Source organism: Aphelocoma coerulescens, chromosome 4, assembly GCF_041296385.1.
Source record: "Aphelocoma coerulescens isolate FSJ_1873_10779 chromosome 4, UR_Acoe_1.0, whole genome shotgun sequence".
Taxonomy (NCBI): Eukaryota; Metazoa; Chordata; class Aves; order Passeriformes; family Corvidae; genus Aphelocoma; species Aphelocoma coerulescens.
The window spans coordinates 68,317,147-68,344,410 of NC_091017.1; the positions used below are offsets into that span (position 1 = coordinate 68,317,147).

A 27,264-nucleotide genomic window follows, 5' to 3' on the forward strand; every position below is an offset into this window, starting at 1 on the left:
CAGCACATAGACAGTCCTCAGTAGTGGAAAATTTTTCTTTCCCCCAGTGTATCATTCTGCTTAAAATTTGTACTGTTCATCTTCATTATCTTCTGCTGACTCCACTTCATCTTTTACTTGTACTTCTGCTATAAATTCTTTAAAAGGTGTCTGCCTGTCTGTATTCATTTTATTTTATATGCTTTATCTTTTTCTGTATTTCTTCTCATGTTGCACATGTAAAAGGGAATAATTTCCAAATACTTGTTTAAAGAAGGGAAGAAAAAAAAAATAAAAAAGGTTAAGTACTAAATGGCTGTCCAAAAGGAGCATGCCCTTGAATTATGTGACAAGGAGCATGTCCCTGAAATTGTATCAAGTGCTGCCAGTGTGAAGGAGTCACAAATTTGACATAGGTGTATTTGCAGAATAGGCATACTAATGTAATCCTTCTACATTGGTTCCTGCTGTGACTCCTTATGTAGATAATAGCTACACAAGTTGCAATACACTTTCTTCATGCCTTTTTTCCCCAAACAAAAAATTATAGATATTTAAATTTCAGTCACAAACATGTATTACACAGCAGTAATTTCTGCATTTCAATGACTGCTGCTAATAAACACTGTGGGACCATCTGAACTGTGCTTCTTGCTACCAGCTAAACAGAATATTGTTGGGATGGAAAATCAGAAATGTAACAATTAGCAATTAATATGTCACAGCAGAAAATCTCAGAAAATAAGTTTATAAGGTACAAAGTGCTTTTCTAAGAGTACTGGGGAACAACCATCCCCTGAACTGTCTAAGAAAATAGGTACTCTGAGAACTAAGCTAGAAGTTCAAAGAAAATCAACAGAAAGGTTCTTTGAATTTACTCATGTTCAGCTGTCTTGAGTGGCTGCTGGACTGTTCATCAGAGTAACTGAGCACTGCACAATGCTGAAAAGTCTTCTTTTCCATAGCAACTTATTGTTAATGTGAATCTTTTCCCTTCTTGATAGAAAGATACTTACCTCGCAATTTTAGATTGGGGAACTAAGTTAAGGAGTAGAATGTGCAGAAGAATTTGGGGTGCCTTGGCATCACAGTCTAATCCAGAAGGTAGATTTGACACACTTCATTTCCAGTATTTACAGAGTCAGGTGTGTGTAGGCTATGGGAAAATGAAATGGAAAATGCTACAGCGGGGGTGGGATGTTTTATAGATGCCATTTTTTGCACACCATAATTTTGTATTAGTTACTGGGTTTTAGGCTAATGCACCACTCAAAACACGATATTTCTGAACTTGCTCTGAAGATAGATGCCTGAAACCTATTTATTATTTCAAGCAGGGTTTATGCCTTTCATTCAAAATACAACTGCTGTGAAGTGCTGGTCGGCTTTTATCTTTTAAAGCAGCAGTGAGAGAAGTTAACTGAAACACTGGAAGAAATGTTTTCATAACCTTTCAATGTTTGATAGATTCAAACACTTATGTCCCATATTCTAGAGAGGAGAAGTGACCCTAGAGCTTGGTTAGATTAGAGATGGGAATGGAAAAAAGTTTTATCTTGACTCCCATTTGATGATTATATATGGAATGATTAAATATTCATTAAAAGAGGAGGTGGGGAGGAAAAAGAGAGGAGAAACAAAAATATTCATGATGCAGCACTGGTTTTGCCATCTGCAAATGAAGAGGGAAACCTCAGTTGCAGTCCCTGATCTAATTATTGTTTAAATATTTAATATTGTGTTCACTGGAAGAAAGACATGCACACAAATTTTACCCCAAGTCTGCCTTCCCACGTAAATATTTGAAGTGCCAGACTTTTCATGGCTGAGCTGTCTCTCGAAGGTAGAATATGTAAAAAAGCCCCAGCAATATTAAAATGCTTTGAAAGTGAAGAAAGCAGGCTCATCATTTCTTCCTGTCCTTTCCTTTTCTCACCTGCACTGCAAAGTAGTTGACTTTTATGGTATCTTTGACTTGGAGGTTGTTCTGAGCTTTCAGCATCCTGGATAAGTAACCCAACCACATACACATAGGATTTAAGAAGAAAGGAGCTTGTGAGAGAGCAGGGCATTTAAATGTCCACACGGAATTTTTTTATATAAACTTAAATATATTTTGAAGTTCTAGGCTGTTACCATAACCAGAAGAACATTCTTATTCTCTGTAGATTTGGATCAGTTCCTTCCCATAATTATAAACAGTGAGTATCCAACCTGTAGCCTGATGGTAGGGATGCTTTCTTTTTACCTTCAATGCAGATTTTGCTAAATGAATGTTAAATGGAGTTAATAACTGGCAGTTGGAAAAAGAAGGGAACAGTAAATATTTCGAATGAAAAATAAAAGTTCAGAAATGCATCATGTTATCAGGAGGCAAATCTTCCTGATCGTTCAAAGAGCTGGCTGTCTTGTGCATTTATTTGTAATGCACGGTTCAGTTTAGTTAAGTGTCAGGACCCAAGGAGATGTGCAAGCTATACTGTGCTGGAAATGTGTATCCGTTTATATATATTGTCCAGAATTTTTCAAAAATTCAGGGAGTCTCATAAATGATGGAAGGGAAACAACAGCACTCTTAAGGAAACCTTTGCTTTTAACAGAAGATCTTTTCTCATGCCCTTGGGTGGAATATATGTTAATATGTTAATAACATAAATGTTAGGGCTAGAACTAAACATATTAAGGTATAATTACTGTCAGCTTGCTTCTAAAATTATACCCATTAGCACTTTGAGTTGTAATAATTTTCTAATACGGATTTTTTTGAAAAAAATAACAGCCCAAGAGAAGAGGATCTTTTTCTTATTATTTTTTTCTCCAGAGTTCAAACAGATGAAGGGTGGCTAACTGGAGTGTGGAAGCATTTCAGATGCTTCAGAGGGTCATTCAGCCCTCAATGTTTCTTCCTCAGATGATCTGCCTGTATTTATTTCCTGCAAAGGAAAACTGTGCTTCCCAATTCAGTGTTATTTTAAAGGACATGATACTGTGTTGTGTTATTGTAACCTGTTTGTGTGATATTTATATGATATTGGCACAGAACTTCAGTGTAAAAGTTAGATGGTTGTTAAAAATTGCTTACAGCATTTGTAGAATAGCATCTTAAAGATGTCCATATTTAAAGAAAATGCAGAGCTGTAATTTTAATGGTGAGGCCATGCTAGCATAATTTTACATTTTTCTATAAAAACTATTGTGTTTTGCTATATTAAACATGTAATTTGATTAGCCTTCTGACATGGAGAAAGCTGTATGTCCTTTTTAAATACATTTAGTAATAAAAATCAGTTTTTAATTGTCCTCGCCTTCCCCCTTTCTCCCTTTCCTCTTACCTTTTTGCCTTTGTCATATTTTTTTTAAGGTATCATTCACTTACCTTTCAGTTTCCAGGAGAAAATACCTGAGATACACAGTTCAGAGCCACAGAAGAGCAGCTAATCAGGGATAATCCTTGGTGAAAAAAATGTGTATGTGCTGGATATTAACTTTTCTTCTCTATGCTTCAGGTCAGAGGTGTAAAAGGAGTCTTTTTGGCCAACCAGAAAATTGATGGGAAAGTTACGACCCTGATAACCTACAACAAAGGCCGTGACTGGGATTTTCTAAACCCTCCAGACTTCGATATGAATGGAAAACCGACCAACTGCAAACCTGTAAGTGGCTCTTTTTGGTGCCTCCTCACCCTAAAGTGTACAAACATTATCTGTATGGTGGGATGTGCAGTACTTCCAACGGCCTGGGAGCTTTGTGCTGAGTTTGCCAGCCAAACTAGCAGGCAAATCTAGCATTGCATGAGCTGTGGTTTCACAGGCTGTTAGTCCAGTCATCATGTAGAGTGAGTAGTCAGGGCTTTCTGTTGCACTGCATTTCATATTTGAGATCACTTTGACACAAAGAGGACACATTTCTTGTGTGTCAACCACAATACCCAGTTCAGAATAATCATGACAACAGTTATTTGTGTCTGGATATATGGGGCACATTGTGAGTCAAATAGAGATTAACAATAATTTTTCTCTTTCCATCTTTCATATTTTTATTTCATATTAAACCAAGTTAACCCTCTGTTCCCTGTTAAAGGGAACCTGACAGTTACTTGAGAATAAATACCACAGTAATTTGCATAAAAAATTCCTTTCTTTTCGTAAGGTGATGTCATTTCTGTTTGTTTAGATGTTCCAAGTGCCCATAGTATTTTGTTTGCAAGGCTGTACTGAAAACTGTGCGTTTTTCTCAGTGGCTGTCTGCTCCTGGGGACTCAGAGCTCTGCGTTGGTGGGCAGAATAAATGCTTGTAGTTCTGCCACTGCCAGAGCTTTACTCCCTCTTCACACAGCAGAAGTGGAGGGCTGGAGCTGCTGGTTCCCTTTTGCAGCGTTCAAGACTGTGCAGCAAGGCTCCAGCCTGCAGGGGCTGGTGCAGATCAATCTGAGATGAGTGGAACGATTGCAGTGGCAGCAGCTGCTGGGGGTGCTGGCAGCTCCTGGTAAAGCTCCTGGTCACATTGCTGTGAGCAATATGACCTTTGAGTGCCGCTGCACAAAGGGCAAGAAGCAGTAAGTTGTTTAGCAAGGAGACCTGATGTGTCCAAAAGTCATTATGCTATTTTTCATACCACATTTTTACTAAAAAAGACATTTAAGTCCAAACAGGTTTTTTTAATCATAATTTTACCGTTTACTGGGACAAACAAACGTGCAATACTTGTTGCTGTTAGTTAACATTTTTAAGCAATTATTCTGTCAGAAGTGGGGTTTATATAATAATGATGACTTCTTTGAGTCTGGAAATCTTTTTCTTGAGACAGTGGCACACTATGCAGTCATCACCAGAGGTTTAGTTCCATGGGAAACAGCCATTTTTTTTCTTTATGAAGACATACATTGCTTTAGCTGCTCCCTGTCTGGGCTTTCAATTATTGTAGGAGCATAACTGGTAGCAGTGATTTTTAAAATCTGTTCTCTTCTCCTTCCCCCACAAGCCTGATTGTTACCTTCACCTCCATCTCCGGTGGGCAGACAATCCCTATGTGTCAGGCACAGTGCACACCAAGGACACTGCACCAGGGCTCATAATGGGGGCAGGTAAGCACATGACATTATTTTTTAAGACCTGAAATGTGGCAGGTGTTCTTTGTAGATCTAGTATTTGGATTTGTAAGAACACCATGCTACCAACATGGCCAAAATAAGGCTTTCCTGCAGAATAATCCTTTATGGAACCTTTTGATCAAACAATTCAATATAAGTTAATTGAAGGCCCAGGGTTGTGTCTTCTCAGGCAGATCTATATCTGTCACCTGGATCCATCATGGTTTTCTGTGTTGTGCATTAGTGTTCCCCATTAGTGTGGTGTGGAGGTCTGCTGGTGACTGAAGAACGTGTCCTGCATCCTTTTTCTCTGCAAGTGATGTATAGGCCTCCCAGCATCATGAATAACTCAGAAAAACTGGTGGAAACTCAGCAAAACTGGTGGAAACAGTGGTCTTTAAGCCTGGATACAGATAATTAGTCTTGTAATTTTTATTAATTCCTTTCTGCCTAAAGAGATGAATTGAAAGAGGCAAATGTGTCTCTGTGTTGGGAACAATGCTGGTTGTGGCTTCTCCATTGTAACACACATATGGAGTCATGTCACTATGAAGTGGAATTTAATAAAGGAAATTCCATTGCAGTGTTGAGCACTCATCAAGAAAAATATTCACATAACTCAATTTTGCTTTGTAACTTTGCAATCCATCTATTAATTTAATTTAATCTTCTGTTTCTTTCAAATTTGTCTGAATGTAAACTATTCTAAGAGCTTTTTAAAATTGTATTGTTTTATTCTTATGGATAATGTTTAGGTGAAATGCACACATGTATGCTTCTCTTTTCATAAAAGTGTATCTCTTTTTAATGAATAATGGCTTCTACTTTATCTTACACTAGTCTCTGACAAACAGCTTATTAAGTTGGAATTTTTTCTCTTATTTCCTGAGAATGTCAAGGGGAGAATTATTGGTGTTTAAAGAGAATGACAGCTGCCAGTACTGGCAATCTTCAATATAACTGAAGACTTCAAGTTTCTCCGTAGTGCAAAGGGAATTTAAAGCATTTTACTGGAGACAAACCTACTTGGTGAAGTGCTGCTATGTTTTTATTGATACAAATGAGACTTAGAATTTATGCAGTGCCCTTGTAGATAGATTTCTAATATGTGTTCAGGTCAAACTTTATGAATTCAAATGTTTCAAAAAATATCTTCCATTTCAGATGTCTTTTTTTTACATAAAAGCATTCCAAATGTAGGTTCTTAATTTTAGCTTTGTCATATCATGCCTGAATGGCTTCCAGTAACAAATTAAGCAGTGAGATTTAATTAGTCCATTATTCCTATTTCATTTTTCTTTATCTTTGCACTATAATCTGATATGTTGAACAGATATTTGTTCAGATGTTGGGTTCTTTTCTTTTGATTGGCGTTTGTAGATGTTTTTTCAATGCACTATTCTCTGAGATGACATTAGAGAGGGCAGGTTGTAGAAGAGTATTTTGCTTTTAATTCCTTTCTAGAATGGGGTGGCATTTTATAACCATGACACTGTCTTACTCTGCCAGGTAGAGAACCTGTCAGCAGCTTTCCTCAGCATGGTCAGGAGGGGGTGGTTTTGATAACATCCAGACATCAAGAAGAGCTGAACTGATATGTTAAATTTGACTTGCTTGTGGAGCAACCAATAATGTAACAGGAGTGGTAGAAGGCACCCTTGCTCAGTCACAAGCCACTTTGCTTTTAGCTGCCTAAAGAGCTGGGAGGGATGGTGTGAAAGTGAGAGAAATTTTCCCACGAGTATTGCAGTGTGTCCTTTTTCTGGTAGAAGGTCATGTAGCTGAAAACAGGGCAAAGGGATCTGGTTTGGAGCCTGAAAAATCTTATAGAGCAACTGCATCCCCTTGCCAACAGATGACCTGAATCAACTCTGACTTTGACTTGCATTTACATTATTTGGAAGCCCAGGTCATCTGGATTCAGTGCATGTTGAGTCTTCTCTGGCAAACCTGATACCCTCGTAAACTTACATTTCTTATCAGAAATACTTTACATAGAATGAGCTTGAGTTTCCTTTGGCCTGATCCTTGAAACTGATAATCCTATACAAATCAACATAAGTAGTACATACAGGAATCAGATTATTTGGGCCACATCACACAGTATTGGAATTTTACTGTTAGATTTAGGGAGAGCACATCTTCTGGAAATGACTGAAGGTGATAAAGATCCGTGAATGTCATTTGATCACAGCATGTCTAGGAACCATCAGTGCCTTGTGCTGTAAAAAGCAAAATCCTTCTGAGGGTGAAATAGGTAAATAATTGCCAACAGAGAAAGGGAAATATTAATACTCTGGCAAAATGATGAACAGTGACATTAATAATAAGACTGTGTACAATTCTGATAATCAATTTTCAGGACCAGTGAGCATGTGCTAAGAAGGCCTCCTTGGCAGTTGATGGAAAGAGAGAATATTTACAAGAAAATCCCCATTAGCTAAAAAAAATAAAGGACAGTAAAGAATATGATTTTTTTTCCTGCAAGTGTAACCACGGGGTGGAAACAAGTGATGCAAACAAGTGGATAAGGACTGGAAATATGATTTTTAAGAATAAGAACCCTATTGATCAAAAAGCAAAACCCAATCCCTTTAATGTGGATTTTGGCTTCTTTCTAGGAAGTTTGTACAACACAGCTGCTTGTGGTAATGGAAAAGCTATTCTGTGACTTAAGTACAGTTTTGATATGGAAAATGCTGGAAAAATCAGAGATCAGACACTACTTAATACTGTTTTAATTTTAAAAAAAGGAATCATTAAATGGTGAACAGCATTGACACTTAGAAAACTGGGAAAATACAGTAATAGGATGCTAAAATTGCATCTTTTTAAACTCATATTTACAAATAAAAATTCCACTCTGTTGAAGTTGCATAAATTGATCTCAGGAATGCATATTTTTAGCTTATGTCTATATATAAATTGTTCAGACAGAATATTAAATTTTATAGCTGCATACAAAAATGGTATTTTAAATAACTGCTTTGCTCTCTTTAAGAAATGCAGTAGGACTTTACATTTACATTTGATTTTTGTGCATTTTAATCTTGGCAACAACTTCTATTTCTCACAACATCAGCTATGAAATGTGTGTCAATTGATGTGTAAATTTTTACTATAAACTTGCTAAGGACTTTTCTATGAAAAATGTTTAGAGATGTGTAGCTTTTTCAGGTGCTAGTTTACAATAATTGCCTGCTTAGCTTCCAATCCAGGTGGCAAATCAAGCAAGCAGTAAATTCTGCACATTCACACAAATTGAGGAAGCACTGGAAAAGTTCTGTTTACTTTTCTTCATATCAGGGCCAAATATAATTGCATACATTGTGATGAATTTCTGTCATTTTTCACAGAAGTAGCATGCTAGGATGCCTCTATAAAAAAGGATAAGGGAATGGGGAGATGGTTGAGCATTTCCCAGTACATTTTGGAGTGAACATCCTGAAATTCCTTTAAATTTTTCTCATGTTCCTCAATTCTGATTCCCCATTCCCTCATCTGAACACATCTTCAGCTTGCCAGTCAAAAACTGTGTGTCAGGGAGATTTAAATACAAATTTAAATATGTAAGTTTGATCTACGTTGTGACTACAAGCTTACAAACCATGACATTTTAACTTATTGTGCATGGCCTGAAACCATGTTACAGCTGTATTAATTACCAGTAATCCAGGCAAGGCACTTCTCTCTTTTTGGAATAGATAAAATGCCTGTATGGTAAATTTAAGTGACTGAAAAAGATTTTCCGTATTAGAAGGATTATCTAAGTGTTGCACATGGGGCTTATTTCTTCTTACTGTAAACATGTCCAAAGCCACATACAAAAATATGGCTTAACACAGCAATAAGTAGCACTTAGAACACGTAAATTGACAGTAAATTTTAAATGAAGTAATCTTTCATACTTGTTGTGACCCAGTAAGAACCTACCAAAATGCCTGACTCTTGAGATCTGTATTGAGAGCTGTGTTTTTCATAGCTTTACCACCTTTCACGAGAACTTGGCTGGCCACCAGACATCACTGAAATACGTTGCTTTCTTTCACATCCCTGGGCTACCAGCTGCTAAACTGTCATGTGCAGAGGTACAGAAAGCTTGGAGAACTATGCTGAACAGTATAGTGCCTCTGTATTCTAGTTTTTGGTACTGCCACCCCTGCAAGGAACATGTGATTTTATGCAGTTACTTAAAATCAGCCTTTACTCAGGACAAGTGAAAAGGCAAAAGAGGATTTAGTGTATCCCAAAATACGGTTTGAAAAGGTTTCTAAGAATGCAAGTTACAGAAATGAAAAATGACTGTCCTTAATCAAAAACTCAAAAATGCAGGCCAAAAGGTTTCCTTTTGCTTCCTGAATAGAAGCAGTGTGAAAACCTGACAGCAGAGTCATACTGACTCAGGCTGACAGTCCATCTAGCACAATATCCTGTCTATATTGGTGACAAAAAGCTTTGGGGGAGTGCTTAAGGACAATTCAGGTGTATATGGTCCCCCAGGCATTGGTTTGGAGAAGACACACACATGAGAGTCATTTAGGTACCAAAAGAATATAAAATATTGCTAATTTTTTCCAACAAAATATTGTAAGACAAACTTGAGAAGCTTTTGTATTACAAACAAAACTTCATGAAACTGGGTGGCAAACAGTCATGTGTCAGAGGAGTTTTCGATCAAAAGTCATGTTAGGCTTGTATAAATGGTACAAGTCATGTACCATTTATAGCTCTGGCAAATATAGCCTTGGCATGGTTTAAGTCGAGCCATCACCTAAGCAGTACACAGCTGCTTGCTCACTTCCCATCCAGGAGGATGAGGGGAAGGGAATTGGGAGGGTCAAGGTGAAGAAACTCATGGATTGAGGTAAGAGCAGCTTAATAATGGAAATAAAAAAATAATAATAAATAGTAATTAAAAGGAAAAGGACAAAGAGAGAGAAATCCCAAGAAAGAGAAGTGATGCAAATGAAAACAGTTGCTCAACTCCAATCACCTGGTGCCCAGCCTGTCCCTGAGCAGTGGCCCTGTACCAACGTCTCCCCCAGTTTATTGCTGAGCATGGTGACATATGGCCTGGAATATCTCCACATCAGCTGGGGTCAGCTGTCTCAGCTGTGCCCATTTCCACTTCCTTGTGGACCCCCAGCCTCCTCTCTGGTGGTGAGGGGTGAGGAGCAGAAAAGGCCTTGACTCTGTGTAAGCACTGCCCAGCAGTAATCAAAACATCCTTGCATTATCATCGACACCCTTTTCAGTACAAGTGCAGAACACAGCCCTGTACCAGGTGCTGTGAAGAAAATTAACTCTGCCACAGCCCAAACCAGCACATGCCTGCAGCTGATTACCCATTCCAGCTGCAGTAACTTTTTCAGTATGAACCCTTCAGTATGAGCTGCCTTCAGTGTACTGCATTACATTTACTTGTTCCCCCAGATGGATCTAACACAGAGCCACTAAAATGGTAGAAAAGTTTCTGTGCTGTAGTGGCACACCTGAGGAGTTACTGCAGATATTTACAGCTGTAATAAGAAGCACAGATTTTGGTGTGGCCCACCAGGCAAAGAGCACACTGCTATTTGGGGGCTGTGGTCCAGTCCAAACACTTCAGGATGTGGTGGGAATGGTACTTAAATATTTTTGGCTTCCAGTCTTGGGCTGAGCATAATTGTTTATTTCTCACCTTCTTGTGTCACTTGATCACAGTGCCAGCTGTGCTCATATGTGATTGGCTGCCACACTTACCACAAATATGTTTTATAATTCTCCTCAGATATGTCATCGAAAGGTTCAGGACATCTCAGTTCTACTTTGAGTGCTGCTGTGGCTTTGCAGTTGTTTGTTTGCAGTGTTATTAATGTCAGGATTTTTTGCATTTGATGTGATGCAAATGGGAGCTGTTGTAAAGGGGGTTGTGGGGTGCCGTTACATGCATGTGTTTAGTTATCTGGCTTATCCAGTAACACAACACACTGCAAGGTAGCTAGAGCCTAAAATTATGCAATTTATTTTAAATCTCAAAAAGAACAAAATGCTCCAAATTTTTGAAGTTATTTTTTTATTAACCTATTGAAAATCAAAATTAAAACAATGTAACTTTTTAACTAAAGAAAACATGACTCTTGCATGACACGTGTTAAATAGAAAGGTTTGCTAATAAAAGTGTGGGGAGTTGTGGGTGTTGTTCACTTAGATCTTTGAAGGACTTGGTTTTATTCCAGTTCTACTTTTTTCAAGCTAACAGCTTTCAGAGTGGCTTATCTGTGACTTATGAAACTCATCATGCATCTCTATGTGTTCCTGTGGAAATTTCCATCTGCCTGTCGCCTCTCAGATTTGGCTGCACGGGTACTTCCCACTGCACTTTGCAGGAGCCTGCCTGTCTCCCCTTTCCTTCTTTTGGCCTCACCTCCTTTTCCTTCTGAATCCACCTAAGCTGTTTTTCAGCCAGCCATGGTCTGCAGTACCCACAGAGCAAACTCCAACTGCACTGAAAAGTTTTATCCTTCCTTACAGAAAGGTGTTTACTTTTTTTGTCTGCTTGAAGACTTGATTTTACAAAGTTTGTGAATTTATGTCATATAATTGTGTGTTACATAAAATCTGGAAGTAATGAAAATTACAGCCTTCATTAATGACACAATTAAACATTGTGTCAGCCATCAGCAGGTCCTGCATGCACCACTTCTGGGCTTCCACCCTTGGCCCATGGACGGACAATTTTCAAAGGTCAAACATCACTGAAGTCCTTTTTCCAAAGCAGTGTCCCAGATTCTGTTCCTGTTGGCATCAGTTGTGGTTTAGGCAGAATGACAAGTCTCTGGAATTTTAACTGAGCCCATCAACTCCTTTTTCTCTTTTATGAAGAAAAGACAGTAAAGGTAAAATCAAAAGTAGGAGGTCATGTCTTTCTTTTAACAGAGCTGCAATTACAATACTGTTGCTAATATCGTTACCATATCAGCTGGATAGAAAAGGTCTTTTAATGAAGCACAAGTAGATGCTGTTTAGTTCACAGACTAATTTTCCATTAGCAAGGCAATTTACCACTGAATTCTTTAAAGGGCAGATCCCTAGCAATGCTCAAAATAAAGACCTACTTATGCAAGCAGATTTCAGTAAGTGGTGAAAAGAGGTAGAATAAACAGCATTTATCCAGCAGCAAAACTAACACTGCATTTGTTAAAGTTATCTGCGTAAAGAAGGGTGTAGACTGACAGCAGTATGTTAGATTCTAGCAAGCAAATAAATATTTCTGTTCTCAGCTGTCCCATAGAAAACTTTCTGTGATTAACTGCAGAAGCACAAGAATATGCCCATTTGCAGATGATATACCAGTGAAAACTATAACAGACGAAAGTAGGGATAGCAAAATAAATGTAATTTGTATAATCACTGAATCAAATCTTCCTTGCCTTCCTTCAGCCTTGAGGGGGTGATTTCTCATTCATATCTCTTTCTAGTGATCAGATTACTTTTAAACCTGTATTTGGGGAGAAAATATAACTGAATTAATGTGTTAAGCTTTCCTTTTGGAACTATCTCATTGGATAATATTCACTGAAGGTGTAGGTTATATTTCAGGAAAAGGTTTTTCAGCCAGAGGGTGATTGAGCTTTGGAACAGGCTCCCCAAGGAAGGGGTCACAGCACCAAGCCTGTCTGAGTTCAGGAAGTATTTGGAAAATGCTCTCAGACACCTGGTGTGGTCCTTGGGGTGTCCTGTGCAGGGCCAGGAGTTGGACTCAATGATCCTGATGGATGCCTTCCAACTCGACATATTCTGTGATTCTACGACCAGCTAAATCTGTGCTGAATTATCTGATAAATGAGAGAGTGTGCAGTGAGTTGTAAAGATGAAAACCGAAGAAAAGGCCAAGAATGGGAAGTGGCATCTTCTGAAATGTTAGTTGCAATTGAAAGGAATTAACTGACTCCTATAAATTCCCTGATTCAATATAAATATCCCAATCCTGTCCAGGATGAAGTTAGGTTTAAATGATATAGAGTTATTATCCTATTAGAGTGGAGCACATGCAACCTTGGTGGTCTAAATGGAGTGGGTGCTTTGGGCAGTGGGCCCTGTCATTCCTCTTGGGAGCCTTTCAGCACTAGTAAGCACACTCTGCATAAGCAGATCTGGTTTAGTGGTTAAAAACCAGCTATTTATATAACACACAAGTGAAATTTTATAGTGCCATCCTAATCTCAAGTGTTTTTTTCATTGTCGCTTCTGTTTAAGAGGATCTGATAATTTTCATCTTATTTCTACTGTAAAAACATGCAAAGCATACATTTGAGTCAAAATCCCCTGGAGGATATAATTTAGACAGAATATTGTGCCATGATTGATTCTCCCCTAGAACGCTGTAATCTGCCTGGTGGTTTAATAGTTTGCTGTTTGAAATACTGCATGTTAAAAGATGGAGATCTCTGTATTTGGGACTGCATCTGCTGTCATCTTCCCCAAGTTTAACACTTCTGTTAGTTTTGCAGGAATCTGAATTCTCCTCAGTACTTTTTGTCAAAATATTCAGGGGCTTCCTTGTCAATATTTAGGTAAATCAAGTAATTCTCCTTTCAATTCTTTTGCATTTTTCAGAAGCCCTGCCCCCTTTCTTCATGTTGCATATTTCACCAGAACCTAGATCTAGCTACCACTTCATCAAGTCTTAAAGATAAAATATTTCATTTAACAGTTTCGGTTCAATGTGAATAACTTTACAGAATGTGATTAAGGTTAAGGTTAAAGTTTCTGAGTTTATGGATGTTTCATACTTACATCTTAAATACATGTTGTTTTATAATAATTTTTCAGCATGCAGCAACAAAACTAAAATGTTGGTCTGACTTCTGCATTTCAGTATTAGAATCAAGCCTCATTGCTTCCACTTATGGACAATATAGCAGTGGAAAGGAAGACTTTGAAATTGTACAAATGTGCAAATATATGTTTTTAAAGGATTTTGCTGGTTCTACCAGAAATGAAGTAAGCCTGTTCATCTGAGTTTAGTTCTTGCTCTGACCTGGAAACTTCTTACTCAGACTGGCATCAGGATTAGATCCAATCTCTCTTGCTCATGTGGATGCAACCCTTGTTTTCTCCTCTTTTGTGACAGGTAACCTGGGGTCCCAGCTGGTTGAGTATAAAGAAGAGATGTACATAACATCTGACTGTGGGAACACGTGGCGTCAGGTAGGAAGCATAAATCATCAAAGGAACCTGGAAATAATTTTGATGTACCAAATGTGATGAATTATGTAATGCCTAACTAATCTTTAGATACTCACTCTTTTGAAGGAGATGGTATTATCATCTCCAGTTTGCTTAGAAACTAAGAGATTAAGAAGGTGATTTGCAAAGACTCAAATTGATCAGGCTGTCAGGTTCTGCTGAAGTTAAAATATTTTGGTCTCTTTAAAGATCTATAAGTATCTTATGCAAAAAACATAATGTCTGTTTAGGTTTTTAATAATTTAAGTAATCTTCCTATGCTAATGATGAAGTGGACTTGGGCTAGATCTTGCAGTACAAACATGCCAAGCTAAAAGACATGGCTTAGGTACAAAGGCAAAAATTCTCTGCTTCATAGTCTGAAAGCTGTTACTTAGCATAAACTTTTTTCTTCGCTGAAACTGAGAAAGTGAAAAAAGATTTTAAAAAAAATAAACTTTTTAAAGTCTTTTAGCATGATTTAATAAATTCAGGGTCTAGAAATACCAAAATATTAAAAAGAGAACAATGATGTAGTAATGCTATTTGAATTTTGGATGTCTTTTTCTTCCACTGACTAGTGTCAGTTAAAGCATATCACCTTTATGATGTATTGTTTCCTAACTTGCTCTGTCTCAGTGGGGTGGGTTTGCCCTGGCTTGACGCCAGGTGCCCACCGATCTCTCTCTTCCCTCCTCAGCTGGACAGGGGAGAGAGAATATAACAAAGAGCTCATGGGTTGAGATAAGGACAGGGGGAAATTGATCACCAGCTACCATCACAGGCAAAACAGACCTGACTTGGGGGAGATTAATTTGAATAACAGACTAGGATAGTGAGAAATAAACCCAAATCTTAGAACATGTTCCCCCTACCTCACCCTTCATCCTGGGCTTAACTTTACTCACTAATTCTCTACCTCCTCACCCTGAGTCACACAGGGGAATGTGGAATGGGGTCTGCAGTCGGTTCACCACATGTTGTCTCTGCTGCTCTTTCCTCCTCAAGGGGAGGACTCTTCACACTCTTTCCCTGCCTCAGTGTGGTGTCCCTCCCAAAGAAGACAGCTTTCAATCAACTTCTCCAACATGAGTCCTTTCCATGGGCTCTAGTTCTCCATGAGTTCTGCAGAGTGAGTTCTTCCCCTGGGCTGCAGCCCATCAGGATCAGTGTGCTCCAGCATGGGTCCCCTGTGGGGTTGCAGCCTCCTTCAGACATCCATCTGCTCTGTGTGGGGTCCTCCAGGGGCTGCAGGTGGGTCTCTGCTCCAGCATGGACCTCCATGGGCTGCAGGGCACAGCTGTGTCACCATGGGCTGCACTGGGGGCTGCAGGGGAATCTGTGCTCTGGCACTGGAAGCACCTCCCACCCCTCCTTCTGCACTGACCTTGGTGTCTGCAGGGCTGTTTCTCTCTCATATTCTCAGCTCTTCACTCCTGCTGCAGTTGCTGTTGTTCACTTCTTGAATACATAATCCCAAATGTGCTGCTGCTGTCACTGATTGACTCTACCTTGAGCAGTGGTGTGTCCACCTTGAAGCTGGCTGGTGTTGGCTGTCCAATGTGGGAAAGCTTCTCCAGAAAAGTCTCAAAGAAGCCACCTCTGTAGACTAACCTGCTACCCAAACCTTGTCGTGCAAACCCAATACACTCAGCAAAGGGATATTTTCTTTCTCTATATATGTATATATCAACAATTCACAGTATCATATAGATTCTACTTATAATATATATCCAGGATAAAAAAAAGCACCCTCAATTTTTTTTTTTCAAAAAAATAATACAATTTCAGTTAAAATGGTGTTGTAGTGTTCAGCTGAAATAAATTTTTTTTATTTTCTGAGAACCATTAAATGTGAAAATGTTCTCAGTAGTGTTACTGAGCTTGGGGAATTTGAGATTAAAAGAGAAAAATACAGACAGTTTCTTATATTGCTATGGTAGGGTGCCATTAGTAGTCCACAGAGTACTTTAAAAAGAAATGGATTATTTTTGTAATGAAAATGTCCTTTGATTTTTAAAAGATAAAATTTTATACCAAATACCTTCTTGAAACCTAGCATACAATAAATAGGTGTTTAAATGCAAGAGCCTTCCAGGATTTACAGTGGGTACTGTGTTGTTTAATACTTGTTTAATACTTCTTAGAGGCCTCTCATAATTTGTTGTCGGCATTTGCCAAAGTTTTATAGTTTTTCTGGGGTGAAAAATAAGAAGAAATGAGTGAATGAGATCAAATTAATATTTTCAATGGTTTTTATTTGTAGAGACACTCAGGTAAATGATATGTGTTGAAACTTGACCCTAAGGTGCCTAATTATGCTGTAAAATCAACCACAAACTGATCCCTCATTGTGACAGTCAAAATGGCAAACAACATCACTAGTTTTATTTTAATTAAAACTGCTCTGAAGCCTTGGAAAGAGCTTACTCAATTCTAATATTTGTGATCAGAATGAAACTGTAGATTATTTTTTGTATTTTATGGCCTCACTCTTCACGATCATTTCTTCCAGAGGACAGCAGCACATTTCCTTCGTCTGCTGGAATTCATACAACAAAAGAAAAGGCTTCAGTCAGGTGATAAAGGAATTTAGATAATTCAGTAAATTGCAGGTCTTGTGAACTGGTGAAATCCCATGCTTTGGCACAACTCTTTGTCTGAGTTTAAGTTTCTGCCTTGGAGACTTTGTGGTTGTCATTAACGAGGGCCTGGCACCTTTCTCACACACTCACATGATATTGCAGAGCTCTTTACAGAGGAGAAAAGGAGCAGTGTGTGCTTGTGTATAGAGACAGAGAATGCAGAAAAGCAAATGTAAGAGACTTAGGAGAAAATGTACTGCAAGAAATTAAATAAACCTTTCTTGAAATAATAGCAGTGTTGGTTCAAAGGATTATAGGACTGTGGGGAAGGTCAAAGATCCTGTAATTCAACGGTGTGCTCTGAGGCAGCATCAAACATACAAGGAACATCTCTACAGGAGGTTTCCCAGAACTATTTGTTAATCCTTCCCTGTAGGAGATTCTGGCTTCATGGTGCTTCACCATTCTTCATAGATTTTTCTGAATATTTGACATAAGCTGACTGTTCCTTTTGCTCCTGTTCTTGAAGTTTCACAAATTCTACAAGTTTTCCTCTTTCCTTTTGAGAGGAGTGGTTTCCTGTCACCTTTGAATAACTATTTAGATGTTGAAAGGTGATTATCAAGTCTACACTGAATATAGGGATTTTCCCCTTGGAAACAGCAAACTCAAATCCACTGATTTTCCTAATGAACCAAATTTCTGAAGTGTTTTTTTTTTTTTTTTTTTGCTCATTGATTGGACTGTCTAATATGGCATTCTTCTCCTGATGCATGATAAGACTGAATGCAAAATTACAAACTTTATCAGTACTTAAAATAATGAAATAACTGTCCTTTATGTCTTGACATTACTGGCACCCCATTTGGGAAGATTTCTTTACATTAGCATGACGTGATTGACAGTTTCTGATTCTTAACTGGGACCTGAGTCTGCAATCCATTCTCACTTTAACAACAATCTGCTGATCATTTTTTTCCCATAATTTTTGACCATCTGTATATACTTAAATAATTTTAAGGCTTGTGAGGGTCCTTATTGCTCTTTACAATTGCCTGAAAGGAGGTCAGGGGATAGATAGGTGGGGTTTGGTCTCATATCCCAGGTAACGAGTGACAGGACAAGAGGAAATGGACTTGAGTTGCAGAAGGGAAGGTTTAGATTGGATATTAGGAAAAATGCTGAAAATATGGTCAGGCATTGGAACAGGCTGCCCAGGGAAGTGGTTGAGTTGCCATCTCTAGAAATGTTCAGATAATGTGTTAATATGGCACTTGGGAACATGGTTAAGTGACAGACTTGGCAGTGCTCAGGGTTCATGGCTGGACTCGATGGTCCTAGAAGTCTTTTCCAAATTTACTGATGCTATGATTGATTTCAACTGAACCCCTATTTCCATAGCTTGCATTTGATGTGGTCATATAAGGGTTCAGGAAGACTTACCTATAAACAGAGGCCGTGTTCATAGGTAGAAACGAATGCCTAAATGAGAGTTTTGTGAAATTAAGTAAATTCTGGTGATAAATGGAAATGTTTGAGAAAATAACAGAAGTTTACCAGCAGAAGGTTGGTAAGGAAGATTGAAAACACAGCCAAGTGACATGCAGCTCAGGTGTCAAAACCCACATATATCACACTAGTAGATATTTGGCCTTCTGTGTTGGACAAGTCAAACATCTGTGTTTAGATAACATAGGGCTGTGATAGAGGCACAGTATCAAACATGCTTGAGATCCCTGCCCTGCTTCAGCAAAGACCAAAGCAGAGTGGTAAATTACACCTGTGCAAACCCCTGAAATACAGCTGAAAGCAGCAGGCTGGGGGATCCTCCAGCATGGACTGAGCTCTGCAGTGTCTTCATCCCCACTTGTGTGTCTGCCCAGGTGCTGCTTCAGAGCTCTCCTGGTTGGCCAGGTAATGAGAATAAATTTATTATTGAATTTCATCTGTGGTTTTGTGGTTGTTCCTGTGTCCTGCCTGTGCCAGCTCACACAAAAAATAAAAACAAGGTTTGTGGTTATAAGTAACCACAATACCACTTGGGTTGGTTCCAGTTGTTCTTCTGCCTTTCATGGCTGAGCTGATTGTTGATATATCTTGAAACCACCACTCTTTTCTTAAGAAAAAAAATTAAATTTGGAGCTATGTACTCTACAATATTGCACTGTAAATAGCAGTAGTTTAGGAGGTGATTGGCAAGTAACTTAAACATCCATGCCGTGAACTGACTGTAGAAGAAGGAGATCTCACCTTGGCATCATCATGAACTATGCAGGCTTAGAATCATAGAATCATTTAGGTTGGAAAAGACCCTTAAGATCATTAGGTCCAACTGTTAACTTAAGTGCCAGGTGGACCATGAAGATGTAGCTTAAGGTGAGCTCACGTTTATTTGAAAGATTTCTCTATTACACCAGGAAAACAATATCAAAAAATGTGTTAATGAGCATGAACTCTTAGGATACTCTGTTAAGTGCTAAGGATTACCTTGTGTATACACGTGAGGTTTTTTATTATTTTTTTAATACTGATTTCTGTTCACAGTTGTGGTTGCCTCTGCTATTTCAACAGCATCTGTTACAACACTGTACTTGAAATACAGCAAAGAGAGCAAAAGAAAAGTCTGGCTTTCAAAAGAAATGGCATAAATAAAAGGAAAAAGTCAGCAACAATAAACCTTTCACATTTGATCTGCTACCAAAGTAGCTCTTGCAGCAACAAAATGCTCAGTTAAGCTAATGAGGTTACACAGAAAGCCTTTTGGATGCCTAAGAACTAAATCTAGATCTCTGGAGCTTTAGTCTGATGCTTTTTTTTTGTTGGAATATTATTTATCTGTGTCAAATCCTTGTGTATCAAAGCAACTTGGAAAACCTTTGGTTAAGTGAGAATACATGTTTTCCTGCAGGCATCTTAGGAGATAGATGGTAACACTTCTAAGCACAACATAAAAGGATGTAATTACAGCCTTTCAACCCTGAGAAGGTCCAACTGGCTCATTCTGTGTAGAAAAGCTTCTGTTTCCAGATTTGAATTTAGTAATGGATATCACTTGATGAAAGAAAAAAGTAATCTCAGGAAATTCTGTTTATTTTTTTGAACTTCTGTATTGCAAAGCAAATTGTATGGCATATATTTCTCTAGGATCACTTAAACATACTCTCATTGATTTCATGGAGCTGTCCCAATTTCTTCCAATGGATATTCTGACCTGGAATAGCTGCTGAAGTTGTTGGGACAGACATAGAAAAAAAAGCATTTAGACCAGAAGGAAGAGGACAGAATAGAAGCCGACATTGTGATTATAAAGCACAGAACGTGCACAAAAAATTACAGAAATAGGTTCTAAAAATCTTGTTCAGTAGTGACTGGCTACTAGTAAGGATCTGAATAGATTTACTGCCTGCTTTAGTTAGTGAGAGATGTATATCAGAATTCGTGGCCTGTTGTGAACTCACATATCTCATCTTCTTGGGTCTGAACTTCATCTCTCACGGGACCACCTTTCCCTTGATCCTTTGCAAACTGTTTGTCTTGGTTTTGTTTCCAAAAGTAGAGATAAATATTTACTTTTGTGATGAACTGGCATGAAACTGCTAATTCTTTTCAATGTATTGAAGATGAAGAATTGTTTTCATATGGCTTTCATACATTTTGTTTATAAAAAGTTTGAAGTGTGTGCAAGAAGAGCATGCTATAACAATGTCATTAATATGCCCATAATGTGTCCTCTGTGCTTTATAGTGCACTAAAGCAGGGTGTTAAAATGGTACATGAGGAATTGCCATGGTGCTTTTCTGGGAAGGGCTAATTTGTATAAAGTGGTGCAGATATCAGCTTCCTTTTTCTTCACCATGATGGTGAAGCTTTGGGAGACTTGGTGTCCCAGCACATACTGTTGCAGTTTGGTTTGAGGGAAAGTTCAAACCAAGTTTAGAGGAGGATCGAAACTCTGCTTGCTTATCTGTCTCCAGCTCATCTCATCCTTTTGAAGTGCATCTAAAATTAATGTCTGTCCTTTACTGAATTCTCTCCTAAAATGCACAGCTGGGTGAATAAGTAGATAGGACTATAAATGCCTCATGTCAGGGTTTTGCCTGTAAATTGGCAACATTGAAAAACCGATCAGACGCTTGAAGCCCTAGGATTCCCATAAAATATATTCTTAACAGATGAGAGGAAGACTGAGTTCTCAACCCAAATTAAATGCTTCCTATTTTTGAAATAATGGTGAGTGTGCTGTAAGATATTTTCACCCCAGCTCTGGTTCAGTCTTGCTGAGAAATCCTCTAAATGTAGCATTTAGTTTTGCCAAAAAAAGAAAATGTGGTATTGTCAGTATTTTTTCATTCACAAAGCAAAGTAAAGCTAACCTTTATGGTTTTCACCTTTGCTTTGTCAAGGCACATAGAAGACTGCATGCTTGTCTATAAATGCTAAGTGTGTGTGATAATTCTCATGTATCACTTGCTTCTTTGTTAAATGAACTTTCACAGGTTAATAAAATGAGTAAATTCTGTCTTAAAACAGATTTGAGATGTAAAACAGGAGACCTGTGCTTTTATTTTAGTACTGCTGATGACCTCTAGAAAAGGAATTGAAATAATTTAGGAATTTTTTAATCCTTTATACCATTAAATCAATAGTACATGTATTTTGGTCCAAATTCAGAATGGCCTCCATGGTACATCACATAATATTTTAACTTAAACTCACTGACACTGGAAATGAGGAAAACATCCTTGCACCACTTATTTCACATTCTGTAGGTTCTCGAGAGTATGTGAGAAAGTCACAGACAGCAGTTCTTCTCCTTTTTTTCTTAGAATTAAACTACAAAGCATTTTATTCTTCAGGATACACAGAATATGGCAAACACCAAAGAAAGGTGATGGGTCACTTGGTGATATATAACGGGAAGGAATGCAGAATGCATACTATGAGAAATATAAGCTTGGGCTAAAATCACTTTAGGCAGTTTAATCTGACTGTGATTTGAACCTGAACATTTTCTGATTCACCTGCTTAACTTTCTTTTCTTTTACAGCTGGGAGAAATATAAGAGTTAACCTGACTTTTATGTCCTTTTCAGTTTGAAGTGTGGATGTTATAAAACATAAGTCTCTTAATTCTTTTTTGCTTGTTCATTTTATTTCAGCTGTTTTGTACATTTGCTTAGCTGGCCTTTCTTTGTCTGACTTGTAGGTCTTTGAAGAAGAGCACCACATCTTGTACTTGGACCATGGTGGAGTTATTGTGGCTATCAAAGACACCTCCATCCCTCTGAAAATACTCAAGTAATCCTACAGTCAATTAGAGTAGAGCTGTTGTGTATTCAAGACCTCAGGCAAAGTTCAGAGTTTAAGATAAGCATTTCAATGTGATCATGTATGAATCACAGGTGGGGTCATCTTAATTTAACATTCATTAAGTCAACAAAATGCAGTTGGATGTTTACTTAAGATTGCTTCATGGTGCTGTAGGTACCATGGCATAATGCATTAATCATAAGAAAATTTTCTTGCATCAGTGTAGGCATTTTTTGCCTTCTGGAACTCTACAGTACAAGCTGTGTTCAGCATGATTGTTAACTGCTCCTGGGTGGCACCAGCAGTACATGTCAATGATGCTCAGCCTGTGCATATGTGGCTTACTTGTGCAGTCAGGAGAATTCATTGATACTGTAATAAGTCTCTGTCCTCTCCAAGGGCCACGGGGAAATTGGAGAATAGCCCTGAGTTTCTCTGGCAAGAGCAATATAATGTAGAGCTTGGGAGCCAACAGGCAAAGGACTTTTTTGCACTTATGTACCACGTAATTTGGTGTGCCAGTATCACAGCTCATCTGAGATATTCATGCACAAATTAACTGCAGTCTGCATAGATCCTGTCATATGGTGGACAATGCAGCAACTGGCCTTCTTAGCTCTTTTGGCAGGAGAAGCTTGTTGCAAAGCATTTTGTTATAAAATACCGAGTTTTAGACTGCACAATAGTGCAGCAAAACATGGTAACCTTGTGTAATGGCACACAGAACTATAATCTTCAGCATAAAAAACTGTAAGACATCTTCATCACTTGTGAATTGTTTGTTTTCGCAGAATTGTGTTATATACACGAGTAGGAACTAAGCTCTGTACCTGGTTTTCTGGAATGAAAGCCATTGTTAGCCTACTATCCAAAACACCTGGAGGAAATGTACAGGAGAAAGAGACTTTGACTCATAAATTTTGGATGCACATTTGAAATACGTTTTGAAATATGTTTTGCTGATTCATCAGTATGTTTTGCAAATGTTTAAGTGGATGGTAGCAGCCGAGAGGGGCCCTCATCATCTTGGTGCCTGGAGTTACTGCACCTCCCATGTTTTCTCAGTTGGCCTCTCGTGTTTCACTGGCCTCTGCTGAACAGGTCTATAGCTTAGAGACTACTAGAAAGAATGAAATGTGAATTAACTTGCTTTTGAATACTCAAGGTAGCAAGATAGTTTGTTGACAGAGCTCAGTTTTTAATCGGGCTGAGAAATTTTATTGTTGTGGAGCATTTATTAAACCTTCTCATAAAAATGGGAATCCCTGGATAAGTTGCTGAGAAGAAGATCACATTAATGTCATGCACTGTCTAGGCATACTGTATTTTTTGATCAAAAATCCTAAGCTTTAGTAGTGAGGGGATTTTTTAAAGTGCATTCTGTTTGTATAGCAATAGTTGTAAATGAAAGCCATTTCTGCTTTTTTACAGGTTCAGCATAGATGAAGGCCAGACCTGGAGCACACATAATTTTACCAGCACTTCTGTCTTTGTAGATGGATTACTTAGTGAACCTGGAGATGAGACACTGGTCATGACGTAAGGTTTTAGTTTCACCTCTGTTTTCAGGGCTCTCTCTATGCACTTGCACAGATTTTCAGCTGCACATGTATGAGATAGTCCTTGAGTCGGTGGCTTTTGCTTCTCGCAGTCACATGGACATTTACACTAATGTCTGATCCTCCCTGGTATGTAACCTGTCTTTGAAATTATCTGACTGCAATATTTCGGATTGTAAAGAGGTATTATGCTCATATGAAATCTTGCAAAGTTACCACCAGGGTAATAGGACTGTAATAATAGGACAGTAATAATAGGACTGCAATACAAATCTGAAAGATGTAAGGAAAAAAAATAACTATTTCCTCTTGGGGGTATTTTGTTTTCTACAGATTTTTAGACAGACATCAGAAGTGTTAAACATCTATTGTCTTCGCAGCGCAAATAACTATAGTGTTGTCTTAGTAAATAGTACTGCAGTACTTGGTGTAACCAAGCACTGTGCTAACAAATATTTGTTTTTATTCTGTGCAGTGACAGAGGCAGATGCTGTGAATAGAGCTAAAAATAACCAAATTCTGCAACTCAAGCTCCTGTTTATCTGTCTTTTTCCAAAGGAGCAGGGACATCTGGATCTGAGCTGCACATTTTGCTCCATCTCTGGGACAAATTCTAGTATTTTAGAAGTGTCTGAGAGTAAAAAACACCTGTCCAGTCAGGGAGAAAGGCACGTGCTGTCTGCAGCTGGAAAGGGAAATGCACTCAGGGCAGAGCATGCAGGTTGTTGTGTGTGCTCCTATTGCAACAGTTTGTGTGATCCTTTATATTGGAGCTTAGTGTGCTTGTGACAAGCTTTTTCTCCCAGGAGTTACAAATCGAGCTGCTTTTGACATGTACCAGTAGCATTTTCCCCAGGGAAAAATAAATTAATAGCCCAATATATAAAGGACCCTCAGCAAAACAGAAATCCTACCCAATGTACTTAAAAGTGTTGTGCCAAGTTCATAACACTATGCTGTGCAGAGGTGGATTTGGTCTGTTGGTTATTTTTCTCTGCTGCCCCATTTATCCTCCATTATACATCTATGACCTGAGAAGAACAGTATTACCCCATCATCTTCCACTTCCCTCAAATACAGGTTTATTTATGATATAATATATGCCACATGAAGACACTTATGCCTCTGAATGAGGGATTTCCATTGATTTCAGTAAAAGCAGACAGATCAAAAGCTTACCCCAAGATGTACTTACTGGCAGATAAAATGATGTGTGATGACTATATGCACTGGGCTTGGGTTTTTTCTTAGTAAGTATCAGTAAAAACCATGATTCTGTGAAGATGTGTTTAAATATCTGCCTGAATGGGCTAAAGAGCTCTTGTAAAACATGATGCCTTTTTAAAATCATCTATCTGAAATATATAGAACTGTAGCTAGATTTGGTACATGAGCCCAAATTGGCAACAAAAGCATCATGTGACTTGTGTATATCTAAAGGCACAGCAAGAGTCTGACCCCAATACGTAATGCCAGGCTTGCAGGATCTTACTTTTTAGCTAGTTTTACTGATCATGGAGGACATAATATCACAGATTGGACCTGAAGACACGTGCAAATTTCCTACTGGATTCTAAAGATAATGAGAAGAAGAAACCTGCAGTGTGTGATTCGTTGTTGCCGTTGTATCAGCTTCCTTGTTTCTCCTGCTGCTTTTGACTTCAGGGTGATGCTGCCAGCCCAGTGATGCTCTGTCTGACTTTATGTCAAGACCTTTTGTTGTTCTCTCTGGCTTAATTCATTTTTTCTGGAAACTTATTCTCCTACTAAGTTGTGTTTGACTTAATCTACAGTGATTTGTTTCTTTTGAGTAAGACACAGTCCCTGGAAAAAAACAGAAGTCAACTATGCCATCTTTTCCATTTTATTAGATAAAATTTTCTTTCAAGTAGAACATAGTCAGATGAGTTTGTGTATGGTAGTGGAAATAAATTACTAGTGTCTTTCACCTTAAGGAATCCCCAAATCCATTGACAAGGACCTAGTCTGATATTTTTACTAGTACAGGAACTGAACTAGTACAGTATTTTTACTAGTACAAGAACTTGATTTTCTTCCTTTGGTATGGAGTGTGTTTGAATAAAGACTTTGAATAAAGAGTACAATGTCAAAATCCACATAAAATAGGAGAGAGAGCATAATTCTGAAGTGGGAAGGTGATAAAAAATGTGTAGCAAAATTGAGGAACAGACAGTATTTCATTTAAAGCTTCTAGAATAAACTCACGAAAGAGTCAGAGAATATTTTACTTGTACTGAAAGTGACTGCTACAGCAAAATCCTGGTTCCACTGAAGTCAGTCTGTCTGTAAGAGAGATTTCTCATTCTCCAGCATGGTGTCTGGGATATTGACCTGACTTGTAAGTGATTTGCATTTGAATTCCAGTTCTGTCATAATTTATCCAAAATCACAGAATGGTTTGGTTGGAAGGGATCTTAAAGACCATCTGGTTCAAACCCCCCTTTCATAGGCAGGGACACCTTCTACTAGACCAAGTTGCTCAAAGCCCCATCCAACCTGACCTTGAACACTTCCAGGGATGAGACATCCACAGATTCTCTGGGCAACTTGTGCCAGTGTCTCACCACCCTCACAGTAAAGAATTTTTTCTGTAAATCTAATCTAAACCTAGCTTGCTTCAACTTAAGGCCATTCCCCCTTGTCCTATCACTGCATGCTCTTGTAAAAAAATCTCTCCTCATGTCTCTTGTAGGTCCCTTTCAGGTACTGGAAGGTGCTGTAAGGTCTCCCTGGAGTCCTCTCCAGGCTGAACAACCTCTCTTCTCTCAGCCTGTCTTCATAGCAGAGGTACTCCAGCCCTCTCACTGCACTCCTCTGGACTTGCTCCAACACCTCCACATCCTTCTTATGTTGGGGACCCCAGAGCTGGATGCAGCACTGTGGGTGAGGTCTCATGAGAGCGGACAGAGGGGCAGAATCCTCTCCCTTGTCCTGCTGCCTACTGTGCTTTGGATGCAGCCCAGGACAGATTTGGCTTTCTGGGCTGTGAGCACGCACTACTGGCTCGTGTTGGATTTCTTGTCAACCAACACCCCCCAGTCCTTCTCCTCAGGGCTGTTTTTAACTCATTCTTCCACCCAGCCTGTATTTGTGCTTGGGATTGACCCAAACCAGGTTCAGGACCTTGCACTTGGCCTTATTGAACTTCATGAAGTTCACACAGGCCCACCTCTCAAGCCTGTCGAGGTCCCTCTGGATGGTATCCCTTCCCTCTGGTTGTCAACCACACCACAGAGTTTGGAGTCATTGGCAGATTTTCTGAGGGAGCACTTGATCCCACCATCCATGTCACTGACAAAGGTGTTAAACAGTGCTAGTCCCAATGCTGACCCCTGAGGAATGTCACTCAGGACTGTTTTCCATTCCCAGATGAAGTGGTCTAGTAAGCTTTACTGAAGAAACAGAAAAATGTGAACCTGGTTGCCTCAAATCTTCATTTTAGAAGTTTTGTGTTTTCCCCAAAGCAGAGGAAAACTAAATGTTGACTTGTCAAAAGTTGTCATAGAACTCAG

General features: G+C 38.7%; 1 protein-coding gene across 9 annotated transcripts in view; it reads left to right on the top strand.

The window, feature by feature from the left end:
• The window catches only part of SORCS2 (sortilin related VPS10 domain containing receptor 2), a 539,351-nt gene that overhangs the window by 466,816 nt on the left and 45,271 nt on the right, over positions 1-27,264 (top strand). For all 9 annotated transcript variants that reach the window (XM_069014500.1, XM_069014502.1, XM_069014501.1 and 6 more), the window contains 5 exons: positions 3,486-3,632; positions 4,960-5,062; positions 14,184-14,260; positions 22,069-22,160; positions 23,604-23,711. In XM_069014500.1, the coding sequence (XP_068870601.1) occupies positions 3,486-3,632; positions 4,960-5,062; positions 14,184-14,260; positions 22,069-22,160; positions 23,604-23,711 (527 nt within the window). The remainder of the gene's footprint in view (positions 1-3,485; positions 3,633-4,959; positions 5,063-14,183; positions 14,261-22,068; positions 22,161-23,603; positions 23,712-27,264) is intronic.